At 28.6% G+C, this 25,709-nt stretch overlaps 1 protein-coding gene across 2 annotated transcripts in view; it reads right to left on the bottom strand.

The window, feature by feature from the left end:
- The window catches only part of LOC142332001 (uncharacterized), a 279,107-nt gene that overhangs the window by 126,643 nt on the left and 126,755 nt on the right, over positions 1–25,709 (bottom strand). For both annotated transcript variants that reach the window (XM_075378056.1, XM_075378057.1), the window contains exons 41-49: positions 21,233–21,277; positions 17,161–17,205; positions 14,109–14,150; positions 12,299–12,316; positions 11,965–12,006; positions 9,417–9,449; positions 6,234–6,260; positions 4,097–4,177; positions 544–567 (exon numbers count right to left, since the gene is read on the bottom strand). In XM_075378056.1, coding sequence (XP_075234171.1) covers positions 544–567; positions 4,097–4,177; positions 6,234–6,260; positions 9,417–9,449; positions 11,965–12,006; positions 12,299–12,316; positions 14,109–14,150; positions 17,161–17,205; positions 21,233–21,277 — 357 coding nt within the window. The remainder of the gene's footprint in view (positions 1–543; positions 568–4,096; positions 4,178–6,233; positions 6,261–9,416; positions 9,450–11,964; positions 12,007–12,298; positions 12,317–14,108; positions 14,151–17,160; positions 17,206–21,232; positions 21,278–25,709) is intronic.

Raw genomic sequence — 25,709 nt, 5'->3', positions numbered from 1 at the left:
CTTATGACCACAGTAATGTCGTCATTTTAATGTAAAATGTTAAAAAGGCTTTAGAAATCTAACACAAATACAGTTTGCTCATAAATACTGTTCAGTGAAAGATTTCTTCTACTCCCTTTACTACTCACATTTGACATTAACTAATAATTCTTCATTAATATGAACATTTGATTGGCCACCCAATGTTTGAAGCTGATGAGGAGTCGTAGGGAGGGTATCAGGTAGCAAGAGTTCTTAGATGAGATCATCATCTCCAGTACATCTGATGAACTGGTGTAACAGTATAATAGGTGCCTGAATATGTGGTAGCAATGCAAAGTAACATAGATATCGAACAAAATCTTTCTTTCTTTTTCTTCTATTTCCAAGAGATGTTAATTTCGTTATACTCTGACATTATATGAGGATAAACATGTAATAACATGTTAACAATTAATTTTAAATATTTTGATTTCAGATTTTTTTTTTATTGTTACGACTAGTATAATTAAGTCAAGTATAATTCTTTCATTTACAATAATAAAAAGAAGAAAATAAAATTACCTGGCATGCATAACTGGTCCAATCCTGAAATAAAAAAATTTAATAAACCATTAATCATTGTTAGAATAAACTATACATTCATTTTAAATTAGAATTTTTAAAAATAATCTAAATTCTTATTAAATAACTTGATTTTGAAACTATAATTTCAGTAAAAGGTTAGTTTCAACCATTTTTTAGACTGACCATCCTAAGAATGAACTGGTACAATTAAAGTAAATCAGAAACATAAAAATACAAATGCATTATAGTTTTAAATTAAATCTTTCACTGGATTTTCATTTGAATTCAGCTTTATTAAAGTACTACATTAATTACTTTTTTGTTTAGTTTTCAAATTCAAAGCTAAAGATCTATTAATACTTAACCGAAGAGTACTTTTTCATTATTTTTTTTAAAAAACAAAAAATTTTATTTATTTATCAAGTAAAAATACTGCAAGTATTATAATTAATATTTAAAACATCCCTACATGTTTTAAGTACAAGATTGTTACGTTAAACAGTAAAAAATGAATTAACTTAGATATCCTTTTAAAAGATACTCCTTTTAAAATAAATTTCCATCACTTTTGGGTTTTTTCAACAAATTATTAATTTAAAAAAATTTTCAACATCATCATAATTTTCCTATAAATAAAAGTTTTTATTAGAATAATTTTTTTATTAAACCAAGTAGGAGAAGTAAATGCCTATATTGGTAGATCAATTTATTGAATTTTGCATAAGGGTTTTTTCCGTTTTGATTATTTTGGATTCAAACATAAATTTGCAATATTATGGGTAATTTTAAATGTCTTGCAATATTATTTAACAATAATTATGCAAACATAATATAATGCTTGATGAAATTGAAAATAAAAACTAGTATAAATAACAAAAATATGCATAAACAAAACTTTGTTTTTAGCACCAAAATGAAAATTTTAACATGAAAACATAAATACATAATAATAAAATAAAATAATAAAAACTTTGTGATGACACATTAAGAGGATTCTTGCACTAAAATCAACATTTTTTTTATTTTTTTAATTTTTTGGTCAAATTTCTTTGTTCCGAACTTTGAAGCACATTTACTTTTAAAAAAATATTAATTCTTACTGTTTCTGGTAAATCATCTGAAAAGTTTACAAGCAAGAACCAATTTGAATTATAGTAATTTAAGTTGTAATTTTCACAGAGTCTGAAAAATCTGAATCATTACTTTAGTTGTCACTAAATAAATAAAATATGAATACAATATCGGTTCATGAAAGAATTCATTTACAAATACATTATTCATATTCTGTTACTGTGTCTTATTCAACACATTTTTATGAATAATATTTACAAAACCACATATTGTAGAATCAAACAAAGACAACAGTGTACACAAAAATGAGGTTGGGTTCATTTTCAACAGTTCAAAGAATAACATTTTTAAAACGGTGTTGTACAAATAAAGATATAGATAAATTAATAAAAGTATGTTCAATTGAAATTTAAAATAACAAAGAATTTGCCTTATCTACTGATAAGTTTAAAATTTCTGGAAATAGAAATATTATATAAGAGTGTGGCAGACTCAGCTTAGGTGGTGAATGGTGGAAAGGAGTGAGGTCGACTGTCAATATGGTACTATTTTTATAGCGATGGAGATATAGTTGGGTGAGAATCTTGTTTGCTATAGTCATTTTAAAAGAATGACTTTTTTTACAAATGCAAAACTTCAGAACAACACGTGCAAGATGACCAAGGTCAGCCAGGGCACCAGAGAATATTGAACATCTTAGGCAAACAGTAGAAACTAACCCCTAAAGGCTAGCTTTTTCTCACATTGCACAGTAAGACAATTACTGCATATGAGTTTGCACTTCCAATTAAAGTGGCTATAGTACAGCAGTTAAAACCTCAAGATTATATATGACAGATGGCTTTCACAGAAGTAACAATTGAGATAATGAATGATGATATGGTTCTTCTGATGAGTGATGAAGCACATTATTACATGAAAGAGCATGTCAACAAAACAATCCTAAACAGCTGCAACAGCATTTACTTCAGCAATTGTATGGTGTGGAGTAACTAAAAATGTCATCATTGAACCACATTCCTTTGAGAATAGGGCACGTAGTCATTATTAATGGAAAGCATTACCTCTTCATGCTTCAAAATTTCCTGATGCCCAAACTCCGAAGGAGACGCATCACTCGCGATCAAGTTTGGTACAAGTAAGATGGGACAACTGTCAACATGGCTGCCATTCCAATGGATTATTTTAAACAGAAATCTTCTGGACGCCTAATCTCTCACTGAGGAGATGTAACTTCGCCTGTTTATTCTTCAGACTTCAGTGTATGTGATTTTTTCCAGTATGATTTCTTAAATACAGTAATTTGTATAAATTCAAGGAGGCCATAAGACAGAAAATTTTTGCCAAAATGCATGTGACATTAGGTTATGTTTTTGAGAGCTTTGGTGAAAGACTTGAAGAGTACCTGATAAAAAATAAATGTCATTTTAAAACTTAAACTTGATTTTTTCCACATCTTTCATGTAATTGATAAATGGTCTATATATCATATCATATCATATCGGAAAAATAAATTTTAAGATATGTTCAGTAATTAAATTGCTATTTCTGTTCAAAAACCATCACATTTTTATCCCAAACTGTATTAGAATAAGTACTAATATTTCAAAATTTGTACTTTGAAACAAATTTGATGGAAAACTGATTGTTGCACTATTTCCAGGATAATTTATTAAGTTAATTAAGTCGAGTAAAACAACAGAGCAAATTACTTACACCAATATTTTTCTACAAAAATTTCCATTTCTAATGGTGCTGAGCAGTAAAATGATGAGTACCGTGGGACTTAGTGCGCTATTCTACTAGAAAATTTTATTACTGAAAAGGTTGGTTTATCAGCTTCAAATCCACTCTATCCTTCCTAACTAGATCATTATAGCTACAGATCTATGTTTTTCAGAATGAGAAAAAATCCTTATGATGCTAATTTACTGAGAGGCTTCATATAAAAAGTATCTGCACATTTTTACCTATTACACCGTTTAAGTTAATGCTGTAAATAACTGACAAGGGCATATAATGCGATCAACTCCTATCTTAAAAGAAGTAACAACATTTTGATAGATTTCTTTTTTTAAATCTATACTATCGGTAGCTCCAAATATAAAACTCTAAGTATTATACTACAGTATACTGTTTAATTGAATAACAAATGAAAATGAAAATTAACTTAATATTGTAGTTATGAATAACAGAACCCTTCTATTAAAGCCTACCATGTTAATAATATAATTAATAAAAATTACCTCATTGAAATATTATTATTACAATATGAAATTAATACATAATTTCAGATCGACATATGACAAAAATATAATAAATTACAGGAAATTTTTTTTATAACTTAGCAGTTATAGATTAGAACAAATGACCAATATGCTGCATGTGAGCAATAAGTTAATTACAAAATTTTATACATGATAATAAATAAATTAAAATAATAGAATAATATATAAGAAAAATAAATAAATATAGTTACCGTTTTAACAATTTCTTTTTCTTCAATATGGTATTTTTTTATAGCTGTTTGAGAGATCACCAATTTCTCATTTTTGTTTTGCTGTAAAAATTTAAATAGAGAACAGTTTTCTTAGTCTGGTGGATGATAATCATAAAATTTACATAATAATTATTATTATTACAGTTTCATTATCATTATAGTTACTTATTATCCTGACATAAATTGAGATTTTGTAATATAAAATAAAAAAGGGAGTAGAAATTTATAATCAGAACTTATATGTTATAATTAAATATATTTCTCCAACAATTTTCCAGCTACGCTGGGTCTGGGTGTGTGTGTATATAGGTAAATGCAATTATTGCTGCTGGCTTGCCAGACCTGACCTCCAGTTGTAGTGCAAAATAAGTGTAAATGTACCAGTAAACGTGTACTAAGACTAAACAGGCGGATGATGTTATAATTAAATATCTCTTTAAAATCTTTAAAACATTCAAAAATAGCAATAATATAATATAATTTAGTAAAAGTAAACACAACAAATTGCTCAAATAGTTTATCAGATGGGAACAAAAACTACAGCCTCTTAATTTATAATTTTTATAAGGCTGTGAGTTAACAGAATCAGAAGGGCCCAGATGGGATGATTATTCTTTTTAACTTTGTAATTTCTTAAGGATGTGAAAAAGCAACAATTCATTCGACAAAATATTTCTTATAAAGTTATCTAAATTACATAGATTGCCAACAGTTACTGCATTCAGAGCTATAAAAAAGTTAAAATTATATTTTTATAGTAGCCAGTGTAGTTCATGAGTTGTAAGTACCGGACCATGAAAAATACTTAATAGTATTAACCTCATTTTTTATTTTTTGTTCATGAAAATAGGGTTGAGGAACTGGATACTTTATTGATGAGGCTTGGAGATCACACAAGTGGCTTGTTAACATACCAAATAGCTAAATATGGAGCATTCAAAATCCTCGTACATTTCACAAAATATCATTACACACTTAAAATTAGTGTTTTATATGCAGTCTCCCACCCTTGTATGAAACAGGTCCTTTATTTTTGACAAATTTATATGAGGTTAAATTTATTATAACTTAATTGAAAAGTTTATTATTCTGTTAAAAGAAAATGAATAAGAATATTGACTTTAGCAATGAAAAAATTAATGCTACTTGTTATACTATTAACAACACATTTTAGCAACACGTTTTGGTCAATGTTTAATCTCAAAATACTTCTTAGTTCCAGGATTTCAACTCTTATACCAGATTTTTCTTTTGTCGATATTTAAAAAGCATTTTTTCTGAACAATCTTCTTACATTTGATAAAAATTACTTGTATTAAGTGAAATTACAAACAATCTAATCAAATATCAAAAAATGGATTACAATTTTCATCCAGATTCGATAAAATCACTTTCATATATACTATATGCTATCAAAAATCCAGGTTGCATCTATTATTGAAACTTTCTATACACTTGTTATTAGTATAATTATAAATTCCTTTTGGCCTCTAAACAAAAATGATTAGAAGAGATTCTTGCCATAGAAGAGAAATTCAGAAATAAAATATTAAAATAAATAAGTATACAGGCAAAGTAACAAAATATAAAAGAAAGGAGAGTGAGTAATGAGGAATTCAACATTATGATAGTTGAGAAAAGTAATCAGAAGTTACAAAATTTTGCTATTTATGAAGTAAAATTTCAGAGAATTTGTAAAGAAATGAGAATATCAAAAGCAGACTGCTATAAGAACATTGGGTATTACAACATTTGGATTTAGTTGATTTGGTGACAGAGTCACCAATTCTCTCCGTTACTGATGATAGTAAACCAGTGTATATAAATAGAAATTAGAATTATATGATGCAGATAATGGAGGATGCAGGATGTTTGAGGTACATTACAACTAAAAAAAATTGCCCAGATTAGAAAGCAATATATATATGCATCAAACCAGTCGACTGAATGAAGAAAAAAATTCAGCAGATATGATTTTCCAGTAAATATTTACAAAACATTGCTTTAAAATAAATAAATAATAAAATAACCATTATATTATTTTTTTTTAAATAAATAAATGTAAATATACATTGTTTGTACTGAAAATAATAAAATTAATATTGTTATTACTTACAAGATGTTTAGAGAAGTACTTCAAAGACTAAAACAGAAAAAACCAAACAAAATTAATACAATGTAATAACTACATTTAATTATTGAAGGAAAATTACAATAGCTGTATAAAAATAAGTGTTTGTGTACATTAATAATTTTTTCCAAGCTTTCTGTTTTATTGTTTTTACTAGCAATACACATTTTTACAACTGTAAAATTTTCATTCTATTTTAACTTAAATCAGAAACAGTTGGATTAATATATTGAATTAATTTTAACTAAAAGCTTTTATTATAAGCTTGGTTTATCCAATACTTCCTTTTTTTTATCTAAGCTTTTAATCTGACTAAAAAGATCTGACTAAAAATCATAAAAGGATCTTAAAATTTTCCAATATTATTTACTTCTGAGATTTTTTCATGTGATTAACTTTTAAGCACAAGCAATGAGATTGATAATTCATGAAAATCATTTACTATAACAGAAATTTGTGTGCTTAACAATGTTGTTTTAGAAGTTTTCTATACAATATAAATAATGCACTGACAAGTAGTATCATCCATTGCTTATTAACAGAATACAATATAATTAGATTTTAAAACACAATCTTTATATGTATATCAGAATTCATTCTGATTTACATATAAAGATCATATGTAGGTCACTCTATCTACATATATGTACGAGGCATGTTCGGAAAGTTAAGGTTACATGTCTGTTGGCACTCCTGATGCAAGAAAGGGATGTCAAAATGCAGACAATAGCCCTAGGGTCAGTAGCTTGATTGGTTATATCAGAATTGTGTTTTAACATGTACCCGGAATTCCTAATCCTGCCAAGTGTGAAATGCAACCTCTCATCTCTAAAAAAAAAAGAAGAAAAGCCTGCAAACATTCATCGAGAAATTGTTTCTGTTTAGGGTGATGTAATGTCACATGATAAAGTAAGAAAATGGTGTAGGGGATTTAAAAATGTAAGAACAAATATTCACGAATAACAGAGGAACGAAGACTGTCGATTGTGACACGACTCGAATAGCTGATATGACCATAAGTCGGTTCAACTGTGCTTTATGAAACGGTAACCAATCATTTTAATTTTCGTAAACTGTGCACATGATGGGTACCATAAATGTTTACAGAACACAAAACAGATCGAGTTCATTGTGTTATGGAGTTTCTTGAGTGTTATGAGCTTCAGGATAAAGAATTACTCAACTCTTTTGTGACTGGAAATGGAACCTGGGTGGCTCAGTACACACTGGAATTCAAAAGGCAATCTTTGCAATGGTGTCATACTGATTCGCCATCAGCAAAAATTTCAAAATGCAGTAGTCAGTGAAAAAAATTACGGTGACTTTTTTTGGGGATTGAAAAGGAATCTAGCTTATTGACCTTTTTGATTACAGATTAATTCATAAATGCCAACAGATGCTGCAAGACCCTACAAAAGCTTCATCAGGCCATTCAAAACAAAATAAGAGGGCAGGTGACAAAATGAGTGTGTCTATTGCACGACAACACTCAACCCCACATGCACGGAAAACTGTTGATCTCCTCAACAGTTTTTGTTGAGATAGTCTGAATCAGAACCATCCTGCCTGTAGTCCTGACCTGGCACCAGGTGACTTTTTTTCTTTTCACCTTATGGGTGGGTGATCATATGGGTAGACAAAGGAATAGTTGATACTCCAGCTGACCAAATGCTTGGAACTGAATGGTATATACATACAAAAATAGCGGTATACTTATGTAATATCTCATAAGTTTCATTAATAAATATGAATTTTTCGATTTTTGTAAAATGTTGTAACCTTACTTTCAAAATATACCTGTACTTACTAATGAAGACTCTCAGATTTTCTTGTGTTTTGATTATTTCGATTAATCAGAGTTGACTAAGTTGCATTGCATTACAAATAGTTCCTGAAAGTGAATCCAGAAAATGTAAATTTTTTCAGGTTTTTCATGTATCAAAATAGACAATCCATTCCATCCATCCATATTGTAGCTTTAACAAAAAATGTACTGTTTCTCATTTTATTTATGTAGATGAATAATGTCAGTTTTCATGACAGGTGTTAATATGTAACTCATATTTAGCAGTGGAACACCCAATTTTTATAGAATCAACCCATTCAAGATGTATTTGCAAAAGAAAAAAAGTAGATAAAATATCAAATAATATGTTCCCTTTTGAGCAAAATATACATATATTTAATCTACAAGATGAGGGTACATTTAAGAAAAAATATATAAGTGGATAAAATTTAAAATAATTTTTCTTGGAAATTATGTTTCGATTTTTATTTTAAACAGGAACAGAGGGTTCCACCTTATATTTGTAAATTTGTTTTTTTAATAACTAAGAATGCATTTTGAAAAAAAGATTTCAACATTTCCATACAAACTTTTAATGGAATTTCAAGATAAGAGTCCAATCTCTATCTCATGGGTTAATATTTTTTTATTTACTCACAGGGTATGTATTTTAGTATTTCAAGGGAAAAATACAAAAACACTTGAAACAGTTTTCATGAGGAATATTTTTGAGAATTTTAATTAAAGTTCCTTTAACTGAGAACATTTGAAAAACACCATGCAAATTCTTTTTTACTTGTAACTGGGGTTTTAATGTTGTACATAAGCATACAATATTGTTACTAACACATAAACATTAAGAATATTCTCTTTATTTAATGGGATTTTAACACTGTTTATTAAGATACCATTTATCACAATGTATGGATTATCCAGATCAATTTAGTATCAGATTATTTAAAATAATTATGAGTACATTAATTATTTTTTCAATACTTCAGAATGCAATTTCTTTTGTCACTTTGGTCAACTTTTTTTTTATTTTAAGTCGTGCAATGACAACCAAGTGACAAAACAGTAGGCCTGTTTTCTTCAAAATTGGTCTTATTATAAGTAAAATCTGAATCTACTAATTATTAGTTAAAATGTTTTTGAATGGGTTTCTATATTTTTCACTTCAACCTTATTGAAATGTCCCTAGTTTACATGACAACTCCACATTATATATAGAGTAGCATTCATGCAGATCATATCTGGTCTCATCTAGTCCACATGAATGGGAATGCACTAAATTGTTTAATGATTGTAAAACAATCATAATCACTAGGAAAAATATTGAAATATTTTTTTTAAATAATCAAACTAAAAAAAATAAAACTTACCAATGCAACAAGACGTGGTTTACTTGAACAGAGCTGAAAAAAAATATACAAAAAAGTATATAATAACAAATTTTATAAAAACAGTATAAATAAGCAAAGGTCAGAGATTAATACTTCAAACTTCATTTGATATTATTGATTAGTTTGGTGTAAAGAGAAGTCTAAAACTACTACTTTAGAAAGAGAAAAGATACTTTCATAGCAGGATAAAGTATTTTTCCAAAACCCTAGCATAAACATGTACAATGGATTAAACTTTGAAATTTTTATAAACAATTTTTATACAATTGAAAAATATCTAATTCAAACCTTGTATAATATGAAAATGTTTTATTTAACATTGAAAATAAAATCAATTAAATTCAAACATCAATTCCAGCAATTAACGATAATTCCTTTATTAACCTACTAAAAGGAAATCAATATTTCTAAAAAAGAACCTTATTTACCCTTAAAGAACCCTTAAAAGAACCTTATTTTATGACTGCGGAACACAATATACCAAGATGCAGAATTACATTATCTAGATAAAATTGTGAAAGCTGGATGAAGTAAGGCACAGATGAAAATCAGGCTGGCAAGAGCAAAGACAACTTCCATGAAAAAATTAGGTCTGCTAATATTATGAAGGTTGTTCAATGAGACAAAAAATATAATTTATTCAAACACAATGAGACTAATGTAATTTTTTATCATAATTCCTGGCTGCATTTTTAGGCACTTGCCCCAATTTCTATGAGCTTTCTTATTCCAGTAAGAAATTGTTCACCTTGTCTAAGCTATTTTTATTCTGCATTTTTTACCAATTCATTGTGGTAAACAAAGTGCTATATAAAAACAGAATCTGTAGTGCGAGATCGGGACTAACAGATGGATAGAGCAACAATTTCTGAAACATTTGATTAACATCCTGTATCTTTTGAACACCTTGCCCTATGAGGGCAGGCGTTATTATGCAGAAGAACTACGCCTTTGAGAGAGCCAGGTCATTACCTCCTTATTGTCGGTTCACTTTATTTTTTAACATGTCATATTTTTTTTGTAAGATGTTTTTCATATAATCACAATGAATTGGATGTTTTTAGTTCCATAACACCGTCATCACTTTACCAGCTGACTCACAGGCTTGAATTTTTTCCTGGTGGGCCAGTTTGGATGTTTCAATTTCATTTTATGACATTTAGATTTGACTATAAATGATGAATCAAAGTTTCATCATGAGTAATTATGAAACCAATCTAAAAGAGCACTACTTTTCGCTAAAACATTGTATTAGTTCCACATAGATGTGAATTCGGGTGTCTTTGTGATTTTGAGCTGAACTTCTTGGAACTTACCTCAAAAACATTTTAGAGTAATTCAGTTAATCTTGGATAATAGAATGGGTAGTGTTGATAATCGCACTACAAATTTCAACAATTTCCCAAATATTTTTTGCATCTGTCCTTGTTAAATAAGATAATTAATGCGATATTGCAAAGCATCATTCAAAACTTTCACCAACTTTTGCTAAGATGAAACTTGATGATACTTGTCCTTCGAATTTAAACTGTTCAATTCACTTATAAAAATTTATATGGTTAATGTACATTTTATCATCTTGTTTTAACATCTATGATTGAATTTTGGTTGATTTTACACTTTCAGAAAATAAAAATCGTATCACAGTATGTTGTTTAAGTGCATGTTTCAAGCGGAGCCGACATTTTGAAATAAACAAAACAGTTTATAATAATGGAGATTCCTTTTGAACAGCTGATATTTTTTTATGTCAAGGGTCCCCACTTGAACATCAGATAGTTTTAGTTTATTCTATTAAATAGTTTTTCAGCTTTACCATTTGTTTCTTTAATTATTGAATATATTTATATATATTAAAACAGACATCCTTGTTTAGTTAATTTGTTAAGCGGCATATGTAAAGGGTAAAAACCGTAAAGGAGAACTAAGATTGGAAAAACAGATAACTGATAATGTAAGATGTAATTAGGTTGAGGTTAACATTTAGCAGAAATTAAAAAGGAATGGAGTGTAGCATCAAACCAGTCAAATGACTGGTGTTTAAAAATAAAAAGTTTTTAAAGACTAAAATAAAAACAGTACAATTTATCTTCAATTAACTATTCATATCGACTTTTAATTTAGTTTGGAAATTATGAGATTTGCTTTAAATTAAGGACTGTCTTATATAAGTATGAATACAGTATAAAGAAATAAATATATAATAATAATAATAGCAAGCTTCATATTCTCTTGAGTGATTTCAAAGCAAAAACAGTCTGCTTGCTTAGTTCAGATCTTGTCACAAACAAAAACAAACTATTTTGAGAAAATAAAAATTTTCACATTGGCATCTGTATGCTTATCATACAGAGAAAACACAATCAATTTTGTTGTAAATTCTTATAATGGAGAAACAGTATTAACTAATTGTTAACAATTATCTACATAATTATGTTATCTACATAATTTATAATTAATTAAAATATAATACAGTTAAATACATATGCACTAAAATTAAATACAAATAAATATAATATAAACATACCTCTGAAAAGTAAGTTTTGACTGAAGTGACATCTTTCTTACCCTGGAATAAATAAGGAAATGAATGTTTAAAAAATGTATGAAAAAATGTTTTGATAGATACAAATTAACTTCATTACTAAGGATAAAATTATTGTGTTTTATTAAGATAAAATAACAGATATATATTTTAATTCAAACTGAAATGAAAAATTTGTTTAATAAGAAATTATTAAAAATTTATCTTAATTACTATAATTAAAAATAAAAAAAGTGCTATTATGAAGACTGTTTTAGGTTAGAGTATGAACAAAATAAAAATATTCATATATTTTCTATGTATAAAAATATCTTACCTTGTATCCAGTTGAAGCCTGAAAAAATTATAAAAAGAAAAAATTAATTATCAATTACAAAAATGTTAATACTAATTGCTATTCTGATTAATCCAAATTTAATTAATTTTGATTAATCAGAATATTCTGTTATGATATTGAATATTATTATTATAATTAGTTTATAATTACGTAGTTAGAGATTAAAAATATTTTTCCTTCTCATTTTTTAAAATAAATAATTATAATTATACTTTGAAAAAGGTTTTGAATGGGTCAGTAAAGTTGAATTCTATAAATACTAGTGGAGTGGATATCAGTAATAATTGAAGAGGTAGTTTTAATAATACACAATTTGATGTTTAAATAACGAGGCAGATTGTTTTATTGATAGACATAATTATATCAACTACTAATGAGGATGCATGTAATACACAGGGCTATCCTTATCTGCAACCTGGCCGCACCAGTCCCATGCTAAACATATATTTTTGTAAACATATATATTTTTGTAAACATATATATTTTTGTGTTTTGGTAAGAAACAGACAGAAATTATTAAATTATGTTCTGACCAGGGAAAAATGCATTTGTGACTTGCAGTTGATAAGGCAAGTGTATGAAGATACATTTTAGTAAAATATCTCAAGTATAAATACTCAGGTGGCTCACATGATTTAAAGGTGAAAAGAAAACCTTTGAAATTGATCAGAAGTTTGGAGGCCCAGTTCAAAAAGATGAATGAACAATCACCAGTAAGAATAATTAAAGATGATTTTAGTGTTTTTGTTATTTTATCAAATCTTACAGGAAAATCCAGGTAAAAGAGTTATTGAACAATTTTCAAAAAAATATTTTCAAGCACTTTCGAAGCCATTACTCCATCATCAGGGGTTTCTTATAAGATGTTAATTCAAAATTCAAATGTATAATTATATTTAAATTAAAAATTGGTATGTTCATAATAGTCGGTTGTCAAAAAATAAAATTAATTTGTATGTCAATAAGACTGCAATGTCATGTCCATAAGATGTTTATGACTACCATGATAATCGTATTACGACTATCATATACACACTACTTTTATTTCTTGACGACCGACTATTATGAACATAACAATTTTTAATTTAAATATAATTATACTTTTGAATTAACATCTTATAAGAAATCCCTGATGATGGAGTATTGGTTCCGAAAGTACTTGGAAATATATTTTGAAAATTGTTAGTAAGTGCAACTTAATACAAAAATGTTACTTTACAATTTGTGAAACATTACTAATCAGATGATCAAAGATATGACTGTGCAATTTATAAGACAACCTTCAAACTTTATTGTAGAAGTAAAAACTTTCATTGTGCTGCTATAGAAGGCTTTCAAGAGTTTATTATATCTTTGAAGCTGTATCTCTTTTGACTGAAACAGAAGATTGTGCAGTAAGAAAAGTTCAGTTTATACAATACATCCAGGGGCATTGTGTTCTGTTTATGACTTTGATGGCATATGTTTGGGTTGAAATTAAACTGTGAAGTTAGAGCTGTGGTGTATTTCTATTTCTGTTTTACACAGCTTTTTTTAAATTTTTTTTTTTTTTTTTAAATGCTGTTCTTTTATGCAGTCTTTATTTTAATTGCCAGTTTTTTAAACAGAAAAAATTGGGGAAAATTTTTCACGTTAACATTTTTCACTTTATTCTATAAACTTCACTGAAGTTATTCAAATTACAGTACAGTTATGATAAAAGTTCTTGCAAACAAAAACAACAAATTTTTAATTAATATACTTTTTAATAAATAAAATGAATTAGTAAATAAAAAATGATTTAACTTACAGCAAAGTATTCCAAGTACTCTTTCTTTTGTAATACATTTTCCTAGAATAAACAAAATTACAAACATATTAGTAGCATATAATATGGATCCTTACATGTATCATGCTTACATGCATGGATGCATTAATCAACATGTATACACTCACACACACATATACATATGTATATATTAATTCATAGTTAATAGATCAACTCCAAGTATAGAGTAATTGAAATAGGATTACTTACCTTATAATATTACATAAGCAGAAGCGCTTTCATGAACTTGATTCGCATCATCAGCTGCATTATATATATATATATATATATATATATATATATATATATATATGTATATATATATATATATATTTCAAAAAACATCATAAACTCACAATCCATGATATCATACCATTTATTCACTTATAATTTTATATTAAAAATATTTTTAAGCTCATTAAATTTTATTAAAAATTTTTAAATTAAATTTAACTTATCATACTTTAAAAGCTTATACAAAAATTTAAAACTTATATTTAAATTAAAAATTATAATCAAAACAAGACGTAAAATATATAAAATTGTTTAAAATTATAAAGATTAATTAATTAAAATTACGTAAGTTAAAATTAAAATGTAATTTTTTTTACATAAGTGAGCAATGTGACATCAATAAACAAATAAAATTAAAATTTTAAACAAAGATAAAAATTAAATAATTAAAAAAAAAAATTAAAACTTTTAAAGTAAAAACAAAAGCTTAAGTAAAGTAAAATTACATACTGGCTTTAATTATTTAATTTTTATCTTTATTTTAATTTTAATTTTATTTGTTTATGTTGATGTAAATATTGTTCACATATGTAAAACAAAAGCAAAATTTACATTTTAATTTTAATTTAATTAATTGTTGTTGTTGTTATTGAAATACCAACATATGTTTCTGATACTGTTGTGAAACAAGTTAGGGGCAACTTTCAGTATAATTCTCATAAATCTCAATATAACATACGTCTTTTAAAATAGGCATTCCACTATCAACTGTTTGGCACATACTCTATAATTATACATTCTACTTGAGACCAGACATATCATTGTTTAAGAAGTTACTGATGTAGACAAGGAGACTTGCTATGAATTCTTTGAAAAAAATATTAAATTTGATTGATTGCAACAAGGCATTGCTGGAAAATGTAATCTTTAATAGACTGATACTTTATGTTGCTGGTAAGATGAATACCACAACAGCTGAATTTAAAAACAGGAATTCTACTAGAATCTATGGAACATGTTTGAATCTATTAAGCAAATATTTGGTCCATACCCCTATAAAGAATATGATAAACTGGTGTTATATTCCTCGATATCCTAAAAATCTTCCTCATTCCACAGTTAAATGCAGATGACCAAGAAGTACACTTTCACTTATAGCTAGATGCATGACACACACCACAGAAATATACATTTCTTTCATAATCATTTCTCTGGTAATTGGATTGTTGAAGCAGATCTAATTGCAAGGCTACCACCTTGTTTCCTGGATTTGATACCATCCAAATTTTTTTTTAAGGATTTTGTTTTGAAATTAAACCATTTGCACTGACCTTACTTTCAGAATTTGCCGAGCTCAAAATCAAATCAACAGATTAATTACAGAAGTGATGATGAAAATGCTGAATTGTGTTTGACAAGATATCAGTTTCAAGTGGATCATTTGCCATTTAGCCAGTGGTATTTATATCAAACCAAAATGACTCATGGCACTGACCACCCAGGTCCTGCTTTAAATGCAGTAACAAGTAGTAGTCACTATGGTTCCAGGTCAGGACTATGTGATGGGTGATAAGTTTGTTTCTAGCCAAATGATGCAATGAGATCTTGGATGTGATGAATTGTGTTGCTGAAAATTGTGAAGCAGCACGATTCTTATACTGAGCATGCCACTCCTTCTATTTTGAACTGTGCGATGCAGTTTAGTCAAGGTCTTGCAATATGTCTCAGGATTTATCATTTCAGACCAAGGCAAAAATCAGCAAGCAATGGCCTCTGTCTATCCCAAAACACAATGTACATGATTTTCTGAGTTGACATTTTTTGCTTGAACTTCACTTTCTAAGGCGATGTTGAGTGCTTCATTCCAGTGATTTTAGCTCTGATTTTGGTGTTATGTGAGACACCCACGAATCACCACTGATAACAATTTTCCTTAAAAACTGATCGCCTTCACTGATTTATCCCATGAGAAATTTCAAAGCACTAGTTATATGCTTGTTTCTGTGCAACTCAGTCAGCATTCTTGATGCTCAGCGTGAGCACAACTTCCAATAATTTAAGTATACGGATGTAATTTTATAAACATTTTATGAAATTAAAGGAGATTCATTACACAGTGATTAATTCATAAACCATCTATTCTCATGGATTTTTCCATTGACTCTGCATCAGGTCACATCAGTAACAGCAGATAGTCACCACATCGTGTACAATTGTAAAGCCTTTACAATTGTAAAGTGCCACATCGTGTACAATTGTAAAGCCTTGTTTAAATGCTCTAAACTATTTTCTCACCATTCCATCAGACAAAGCGTTACCCCCGTATATTTCACAAATCTGTCAATGAATCTTGGCCACTTTCATACCTCTAGTATTTAAGAAACAAATTGCAGTACTATTTCACAATCAGCAGCAGTGTCTATATTAATAGTCATAAATACGCACAGGAAACTGTAAAGAAAGACTAACAATCATGTAATGAAATCTATAGCAAGTCAATAAATGTAATTACTCAGCATACATGCACAAAATGGTGACAGCCATGCTGCATTAGATATATATATCAAAATGGCAATTATTTAAAAAAAACCCTGCATATCAGGTTTACTTTTTATTAGCCATATCTATGATGAGTTCAGCACTAGTAAAATAGCAAAGTTCTATCAGGAAAATGTGGTATAAAAGATTGACAGAGGTAAGGATAAATTTCATAATTAACATTAATGTACTAAAGAATTTTTATAAAAGCTGTAAAACTATAATAGACTTTATTCTAATAAATTTGTTTGATGTTACTTACAAAACTTGCTGTATCATATTTAAAACATTCCACCAATTTTTGTTTCTGTAAAAAAAAATAAATATGTAAATACTTCAAGAAATTTAGATCATTACAAAAATAAAAAAGTATAATAAAGATTCTTAACTGATGTATTAGATAATAAATTTCATAATGCTATGAAAGTGTTAAGAAAGAGAATTACATACACACATGCAAGCGCGCGCACAAAACACATATGAGGTTTATCCCAAAAGTAAGTGTACTGATGACTTTCCTACAGCCAAACAGGTAATATAAAACGTCCTTGATGTTTAATAGCGCTTGGTAGACCAACCACCGGGTTGATCTAGTGGTTAACGCGTCTTCCCAAATCAGCTGATTTGGGACAGAGTTACAGCGTTCAAGTCCTAGTAAAGCCAGTTATTTTTACACGGATTTGAATACTAGATCGTGGATACCAGTGTTCTTTGGTGGTTGGGTTTCAATTAACCACACATCTCAGGAACGGTCGAACTGAGAATGTACAAGACTATACTTCATTTACACTCATACATATCATCCTCATTCATCCTCTGAAGAATTATCTAAACAGTAGTTACCGGAGGCTAAACAGGAAAAAGAAAGAAAAAAGAAAGGTAGTGACCTTGGCTGCACATGCATACTTTTTTTAACTGGATCGGTTGAGTCAGTCACGCACTACTGCTGTTCATGTATAGTCATGCTTTATAACATCGTTATGTTTGCAATGGAGGAAAACATTGAACAACATTGTGCTACCAAATTTTGCGTGAAACTCATCAAGACTGCCACAGAAACATTTGATTCTTTAACCAAAGCTTATGGAATTGCCACTCTATTGAGAACTATGGTTTTTAAGTGGCATGAAGCTTTCAAAGAGAGCCAAGAAAATGTTGATGACCCTCATTCCGGAAGACCAAACTTGTCAACAAACAATGAAAATGTGGAAGTGGTGCGAGCTGTGATGGTGAAAGACCGCCGACTGAGAGTCAGGATGTTTGTAGAAAAAACAGGATTGGATAAAAATGCAGCTCATAGAATTTTAACAGATCCTTTGCAAGTAGAACAAAATTGTTCAAAACTCGTACCAAAAAACTGGTCTGTGGAGATAAAAGCAAACCACGTGGAAATTTGTCAGGATTAACTGGAGACTCGAAATTGAGTCAAATTTTTTGAATAAAGTAATAACAGGTGATGAATCATGGGTGTTTGAATACGATCCCAAGACTAAACTGCAAAGTTCAGAATGGAACGCATAAGTTTTTCTTGTTCAAAGAAAGTACACATGAGCAGATCCAAGGTAAAAATAACAATTATTGTTTTTTTTTGACAGCTGTGGCATTGTGCACAAAGAATTTGTACCTCTAGGAGAGGTAATGGCAGCTTTTACAAAGATTTCTTGGAAAAACTTTGAAAACGGGTCTAGAAAGTCCTAACAACAGACAATACACACAATTGGGTGTTGCGCTACAATAATGCACCAGCTCACACTTTGCTTTCAATTCGAGAATTTTGGCGAAGAAAAACATTCCCCTACTTTCACAGCCCAGATCTAGCTCTGTGCAATTTCTACCTCTTCCCTAAGTTGAAGGGTGTCATTTCAGGACGATGGAAAACATAAAAAAAACTGTAATCAATAAGCTAAACACACTTAAGGAAAATGACTTATGGTACTGCTACGAATAGTGGAAGAAAAGTTTGAACCGCTGTGTAACTTGCAAGGGTCATACTTCAAGGGGAATAAGTTGTAATTTCAGGTAAGTCCAATAGATAATTAAAAATCGGTACACTTTTTTGGGACAAACCTCATGTATAATTACATATATTGTATTTTAATAATCAAAAACCAACTTGAACAATCCAAGTACAGAATTATAAAGTAAATGGAATGACGACTTATTCTGAAAGCACTTTCACAGGATCCCGCATCATCAGTTGTATATAAGATATATTTATATAAAATTACATAACAAACATAAAAATTTTTAAATTAAAATTAAAATATTAAAATTACAATCGTATATTCAAAACATGAAGTTAATTAAATAAAGCAACTACCATAACTGTGATGTCTTAATTAAAAAATCTTAAATTAAAATTAAATTTAAAAATAAAATAAATAGAAAATTTATACTATGTAACCTGGCCAGCCAATGTTATATTACTGAGTGGATTTGAATTAAATTATTTATGTACATTACGATTATGTCTATTTTTATTAAAAACCATGCTGCCATCTGTTGCCGCTTTTTAGATGGCAGCACGTTTATATATATATATAAATTACAAAAAAATTATAATATTCTACTAAAAATGTACAAAACAACATGTAACTAAGAACTATTTTAAGTGTTATACAATAACAAATTGTAGGAATATTAACTTTTTCAATTGTCTATGCACTTAATTTTTATCTTATTAATTTACCAAATAAGCTTGAGAGTATGGTAGAAAAATTTTGTAGTGTATGAAAAAGTACGTCTGATAAGGATTTGAAATGTTTTCTTCCAGATAAAAGAAATAGATACCTACCAATCTGCCATAGAGGATATTGTTTTGTTTTATATTTTTATTTTGTTTTGTTATATTGTTTCTATAAGGGCTATTATGATAGTAACAAATAATTTAGTAAATTCTCTCAAGGAGGTTGGCACACATACAGGACTTAAGGTCATTTGGTTTATTGGCATTCTTTAGTGCAGTCTAGCGCTTTGCTGTGTAGTTATTCATGTGTGAGCTGTAAGATTTTTAAATGAATAAAACAATTTTATGTTGCAACCAAACAATAAACTTTTAGGAATCTAGTGTCATTTTATGAACTTGTAAAGTGTGATACTGACTTAGATTCAGATGTAACTGGTTGCTTGTTATGCGTTACTGCTATGAATGAAAGAAATGTACAAAACTAAATGAATACAAAAACTCTTTCAGAGCAGAAGAAATAATGTGCATGAAGTTTGAGTGTTTCAAATAATATTTGAACCATTAATTTGCTCCTTTAACATGCATCTTGAAGAAGCATATTGAGGATAAAATTTAAAAAAAATCATTTGGTTACGATCTTGGAATTCTGAAATTTACTTTTCAGATATTTTTTCTTCTAAAAATTGAAGGAATTGAAGGAACTTTTTAACCCTTTAAATTTATTTAATATAATCTAGATATATGCATAAAGGTAGAATTCAAAAAGTTTTCAGAAAAGGTGAAATTTTTAAATTGAATTCCCATGAATTTTGTATTCAAAAAGAAATTATTAACTGTTCAGTTACCTCACCTACAGAAAGACATGTCTACTAATTTTAGATTAGCATACAATGAAAAAGACAATTATAAAACTTAATAAAGTAATTTATAATATTTTCTTATTTTTAACGTTTGCACTCATGTAATGTGTGCCTCCCATGTAATGTGCACAACTCATTTTTGAGAACAGATTACAAAAAATGTATGCATAAATAAAAACATTAGCCGTAAAAGTATGGTCTGAAGTAAGTTAAAATAAAAAACAATGGTATAATTAGTTTTAAATATTTAAACGATTAAAACAATAGATTTATACAAGGTTTGTTTTACTCCTAAAATACGGTAGTACATTGTTTTATATTTAATCTTTTAAACTTTTTTTAGAATTTTTTTTTTATTTTAAATAAAAAAATATTCTGAACTTGACTCAATGTATTCATAACATGCAACTAATAACTACATAAATAATTAACATGGGAAGGTTTACTGATTTTGTCATAAAAACTTCTGTTTAGCTTATGAATCAATTGTTTTCATGTTTTGCATGCTATTACAAGAGAAATGACAAACTACTATCCCTGTAACTTTTTAACTTTTGATTTAGTATACTTTTTCAGTAATATTTATGTTTGCAAAATTCAAAACAATTTTTGAGCCATAAACTTATATGTATCTTGATATTATTATACAAATGTATTAAAAGAATACAAAAAAATTATTTAACGTTCATAAAATTAACCGATAAAAAAATTTAACTGCATTAATACAAGAACAAAGATTAATTAAAGAAAACCAATTAATAATAAAATAAAAAAGTATTAAAACTTACCAATTCTGAACTTTCACAGCTTTCTGAGTTCCATGAAATAAAAAGCTGCCCAACAAAACAAAGAAAAATGCATAAAATATAAAAAGAAATTTCACCCAATTAAAATAAATAAATAAATTATAAATACTTATTAATATAATAAATAATAATACGGCCGTAAAAATTTGGATGCCTTCGGGTGCCTTTTACTTCTTCAAGATTTTGGTCTAGAGATGGACAAATAAGACATAGTGCTTCCACATGATGCAGCTGGAAAGGTGTCTACAAAGTAAAGACAACTGAATTGAATCCCTCCAAGACTTACAACCTTGGTTGTACTCTAGTTTGACTGAAATATTGCCAAACCTTGAAAATTATCATTTCTAATGAAAGCATGGTGGAAAGTTCTAACAGGAAAACTACTCCAGGTGGTACCCAATCCATCACTGTCAAGAGAAACACAAACGGGTCATCGGATTCTGAAGAATTCATACCATCATGCTCGAAGGAGTTGGAGCCTTCTGGAAACCTACACTAAGACTAAGACACAAACACTTCTTTGCAACAATCAATATAAATTTACCTTTGAAGAGAGCAAACTCAAGAATCTGATTATCACATTAACTAAACACAACTTATTAATTACATCTGTACTAGAAACAACATTTACAATTGAAAACCTATCAAATTGGAAGGATTCAGAAAACTCACGGGAAAAGAAGGAAAAAGAGCGATTACGTCAGTTCCCTTTCCGGACACAGCATTTATAGTAAACAAGAAAATGGTAGATTCAATACAAATTTTCAGTCACCAAATATCTTGCTAACCTTTAAATGTACTAATAAAATGTACACATTAGTAAATGTTCATGCTCCAACCAATCATCTCAACAAAGCCAAAGTTGATGAAGCAGATCTACATCAGACAGACTTACAAAGTTGATTTAGCAGACAAATTTTGGTAAGAAAAAATATACAATAATATTACTCAGTGACTTCAATGCACACGTCGGAAGAGAAAACAAATACCAACTCATAGTTGGAAACGACTCAGCTCAAAGAAGAACCAACAGGAATGGGGAAAGACTCGTCAAACTTTACAAAACACATAACTTAGTACTAAAATCTACCACCTTCAAACATTTCCCTAAAAAAGAGAAAACATGGGGATTCCCAAATCCTAACCTCGGTGAATTCCTGATTGACCATGTGACAATATCCAGAAAATCCTGTAAAGAGGTACAAAACATCAAAGTACTAAGAAGTGCCACACTTGACTCAGATCACTACTTTGCCAAGATCAAAATGAAATTTATACCAAAAGAAAAAATATAAAAAAAAGAATCCTTAAAATTGACACTGATAAAACTCAAAAACAACCAAGAATTTCAAAACCTGCTCGAGTCAACAGAAACTGAGGTATGGGAATATAATAACTGAAAGAAACAATGATCAAAACAGCTAAGGAAACAATTCAGCTCACCAAAGTAAGAAAGCACATGTGGTGGAACTGGGACTGCAATGCTGCAATACTACAGAAGCACTAAGCATAGCAATAATGGAATGCATAAAAAGCAACAAAACAGAATAAATTATCAAAATATTACAAAGCAAACAGAAAAAATAATCAGAAATATTAAACAAGGGTTTTTGGAAGAACAACTGAACAAACCTTCCAAAAGAACAAAACTCAAGATTTTTATAAAACATTCAAACAAAATTTAACTGAGTAAAAAATCCACCTAGCTTATCCTTTAAAGATGAAAATAACAGAGTTGCCCACAGTGATCAAGGGGATTGTCAAATCCTCTCAAAATACTTCAAAAATCTTCTTAACTGTGAAGAAACAGAAAAAAGATTTCTGTTTGAAACACAAAATAAAGAAATTCTGATTTGCAACCACCAACTCAGCAGGAACTCCTAGAAATCATTAAATCTCTCAAAAATAATAAGGCCTTGGAAAGAGTTTATAATAGCTGAAATCTGGAAACACCAGTGGTCCCAGAACACTACCTAAACTAACTGAAATCATTGAAAACATTTGGAAAACTAAACAAATTCCATCAGATTGGACAACTTTCCTCATTCATCCACCACATAAGGAAGGAGACAAGGCAGATATTAATAATTATAGAGGAATATCAATCCTACCAGTAACCCAAAAATTCTGTCAAAAGCACAACTAATCAGAACCAAGAAACAACTTGACAGACAAATTGGTGAATACCAAAGTGGATGCTGGAAAGAATGATCTTAACATCGAACAAATCTTCAACTTAAAGTCAATAATTACCAATTTAAAATTAAAAGCTAAAAAATATGTCATCACGTTTGTCAATTTCAAGAAAGCATTTGATTCCATAGATAGAAAATATCTTTTCAATATCATTGCAGAATTTTGCCTTGACAATAAAACTAGAAAATTAATTCATCTCACCCTAACTGACACTCATTGTAGAGTGAAATTTCAAGAAAAATCTCAAATTGCTTTAAGGTCAAGACAGGTGTACAATATGGTGATGGACTGTCTCCGCTTCTCTTCAACCTTGTCCTTGAAAAAGTAATCAAAGAGTGGAGGAACAGGAAAACAGAATTTGAATATTGACTGCTTAGTATTCTCAGACGACCTAGCCATTATCTCTAACTGAATTGAAACAACCACCCTTTAAATTAACATTCTCAAAGAAGCTGAAAAAGCAGGACTGCTCTCTTCTGAAAAGACTGAATACATGACCGGTTTAAAGCCAGCTCCAAAAAAAAACTTGAGACAAGATACAAAAAAATAAGAAAAGTTGATAAATTGAAATCTTAAACTAAGTAATAGAAAATAGTCTATCAGAAAAAGAAGCAGTAAGTCTATGAAACAACAAAATGAGACCAACCTACCAGCTCACAAAACATCTGTACAACAAAATATTTCATTCTTTAAATACAAAATTAAGACATTCTATATAAGTAATTCAATCTGAAGCCCTTTATGTCCTTATAAACCTTAGCAAACATAATCCTTATAATCCTTAGCAAACATGGTAAGCACTAAGTAAACTGGAAGTGGAACAAAGAAAAATACTGAAGAAAATATTGGGAGGGACCAATCAAAGAGAATGGACAGGACTGAAGGCGATATAACAATGACTTGTATACATACATTGAAAACATTACAGATACTATCAGAAAAAGAAGAATTGCATTTACAGACATCTTAAAAAATGGATCCAAACAGACTCACAAACGAAATTTTCACACCCTCTGTAACAAAAAAAACCCAACAATAACTGGTTTCAAGAATCAAGGAAAGATTTAAAAGAAATTAGAATAACTAATGCCGACATCAAACGACGGTCACCTCTGAGGAACAAATTATAAAGAATAAAATATTTTCAGGAGAAAACAAAATGTCGGACTAGAACAACTTGGACTGAAGAAAGGAAAGAGAAACACAGGAAGATTATGATAGAAATATAAAAGAACAAAAAAAATTCTAAAATTAATAATTTTAATCTTGTGGTCCAAAGTGGCTTATTCAAACCAAAAAATAATAAATAGATTAATAAAATAAATATTTTTAATAGTTGAAACTATTACTAATTAGTTTATGAATTTGCAACATTAGAGTTGATGCTTATTCTTTTTCACAAAATAAATGGGAACTGAACTTAGGACTTTAATTGTATCAGGTGAACACACCAAAGCGATCATTTTAATAATAAATATTAAAGATGTTTTACGAAAATTATTTCCTAGTTAAGGTTATTAAAAAAATGTTAATATAAAAAAATTGATAATTTTATAAAATTGTACAAAGGACTGTTGCAAAATTTTCTTCTTTGTAGAAAATCCTGACTTTGAGAGTGACAATGTAAATCAGTTTTTTTTATAACTGTTTATGAATATGTTATGTTATAAATAACATAACTGTGCTATAATAATATAACTATGTATGCTATGTTATAAATAACATTTCTTTAATAAATAACATAGTAAGTGGTTGTAATTTAAAGCAGAAAAAATCTGAGTTGACAACATAATTGTATAAAATTACCAAAAGGTTAAAATTCAGACAGATTATTTTTAATAGAAGTAGAGAAATAAATAATAACTTTCCATAAGTAATGATCTATTTTCTACCAAAATGAAATTCACAAAAAATATTGTTTCTTAAATTGTTGTCTTTTTTTAAGCTAATTCAAGTGCTACAGACATTAGTAAAAAAAAAAAAGAAGTTAACAGCATGCATCATGATAAGTACCTGGGACTCTTTAAGTTAAGTGATCAATAGGACCCAGTTTAAAAAAAGTGACTATATTCATTAGCATCTTATATTTTATTCACACCCTTTGAATTCTATACTACTACACCTGGGCATATCCCAGGTATTACACAATAATCACATTGAAAGAAGATGCAGTTTATCCAGGACCCAGATTTTATTGCATAAACAGATAATGAAAGTAAAGCCATTATACTGTTCTTGTTAATCAATAAAAAGTAACAATTAA

Source organism: Lycorma delicatula, chromosome 11 (genome assembly GCF_047948215.1).
Source record: "Lycorma delicatula isolate Av1 chromosome 11, ASM4794821v1, whole genome shotgun sequence".
In the NCBI taxonomy this organism is placed as follows: Eukaryota; Metazoa; Arthropoda; class Insecta; order Hemiptera; family Fulgoridae; genus Lycorma; species Lycorma delicatula.
Note: the sequence above shows the minus strand (reverse complement) of the source record. Positions and strands in the feature narration are given on the sequence as shown.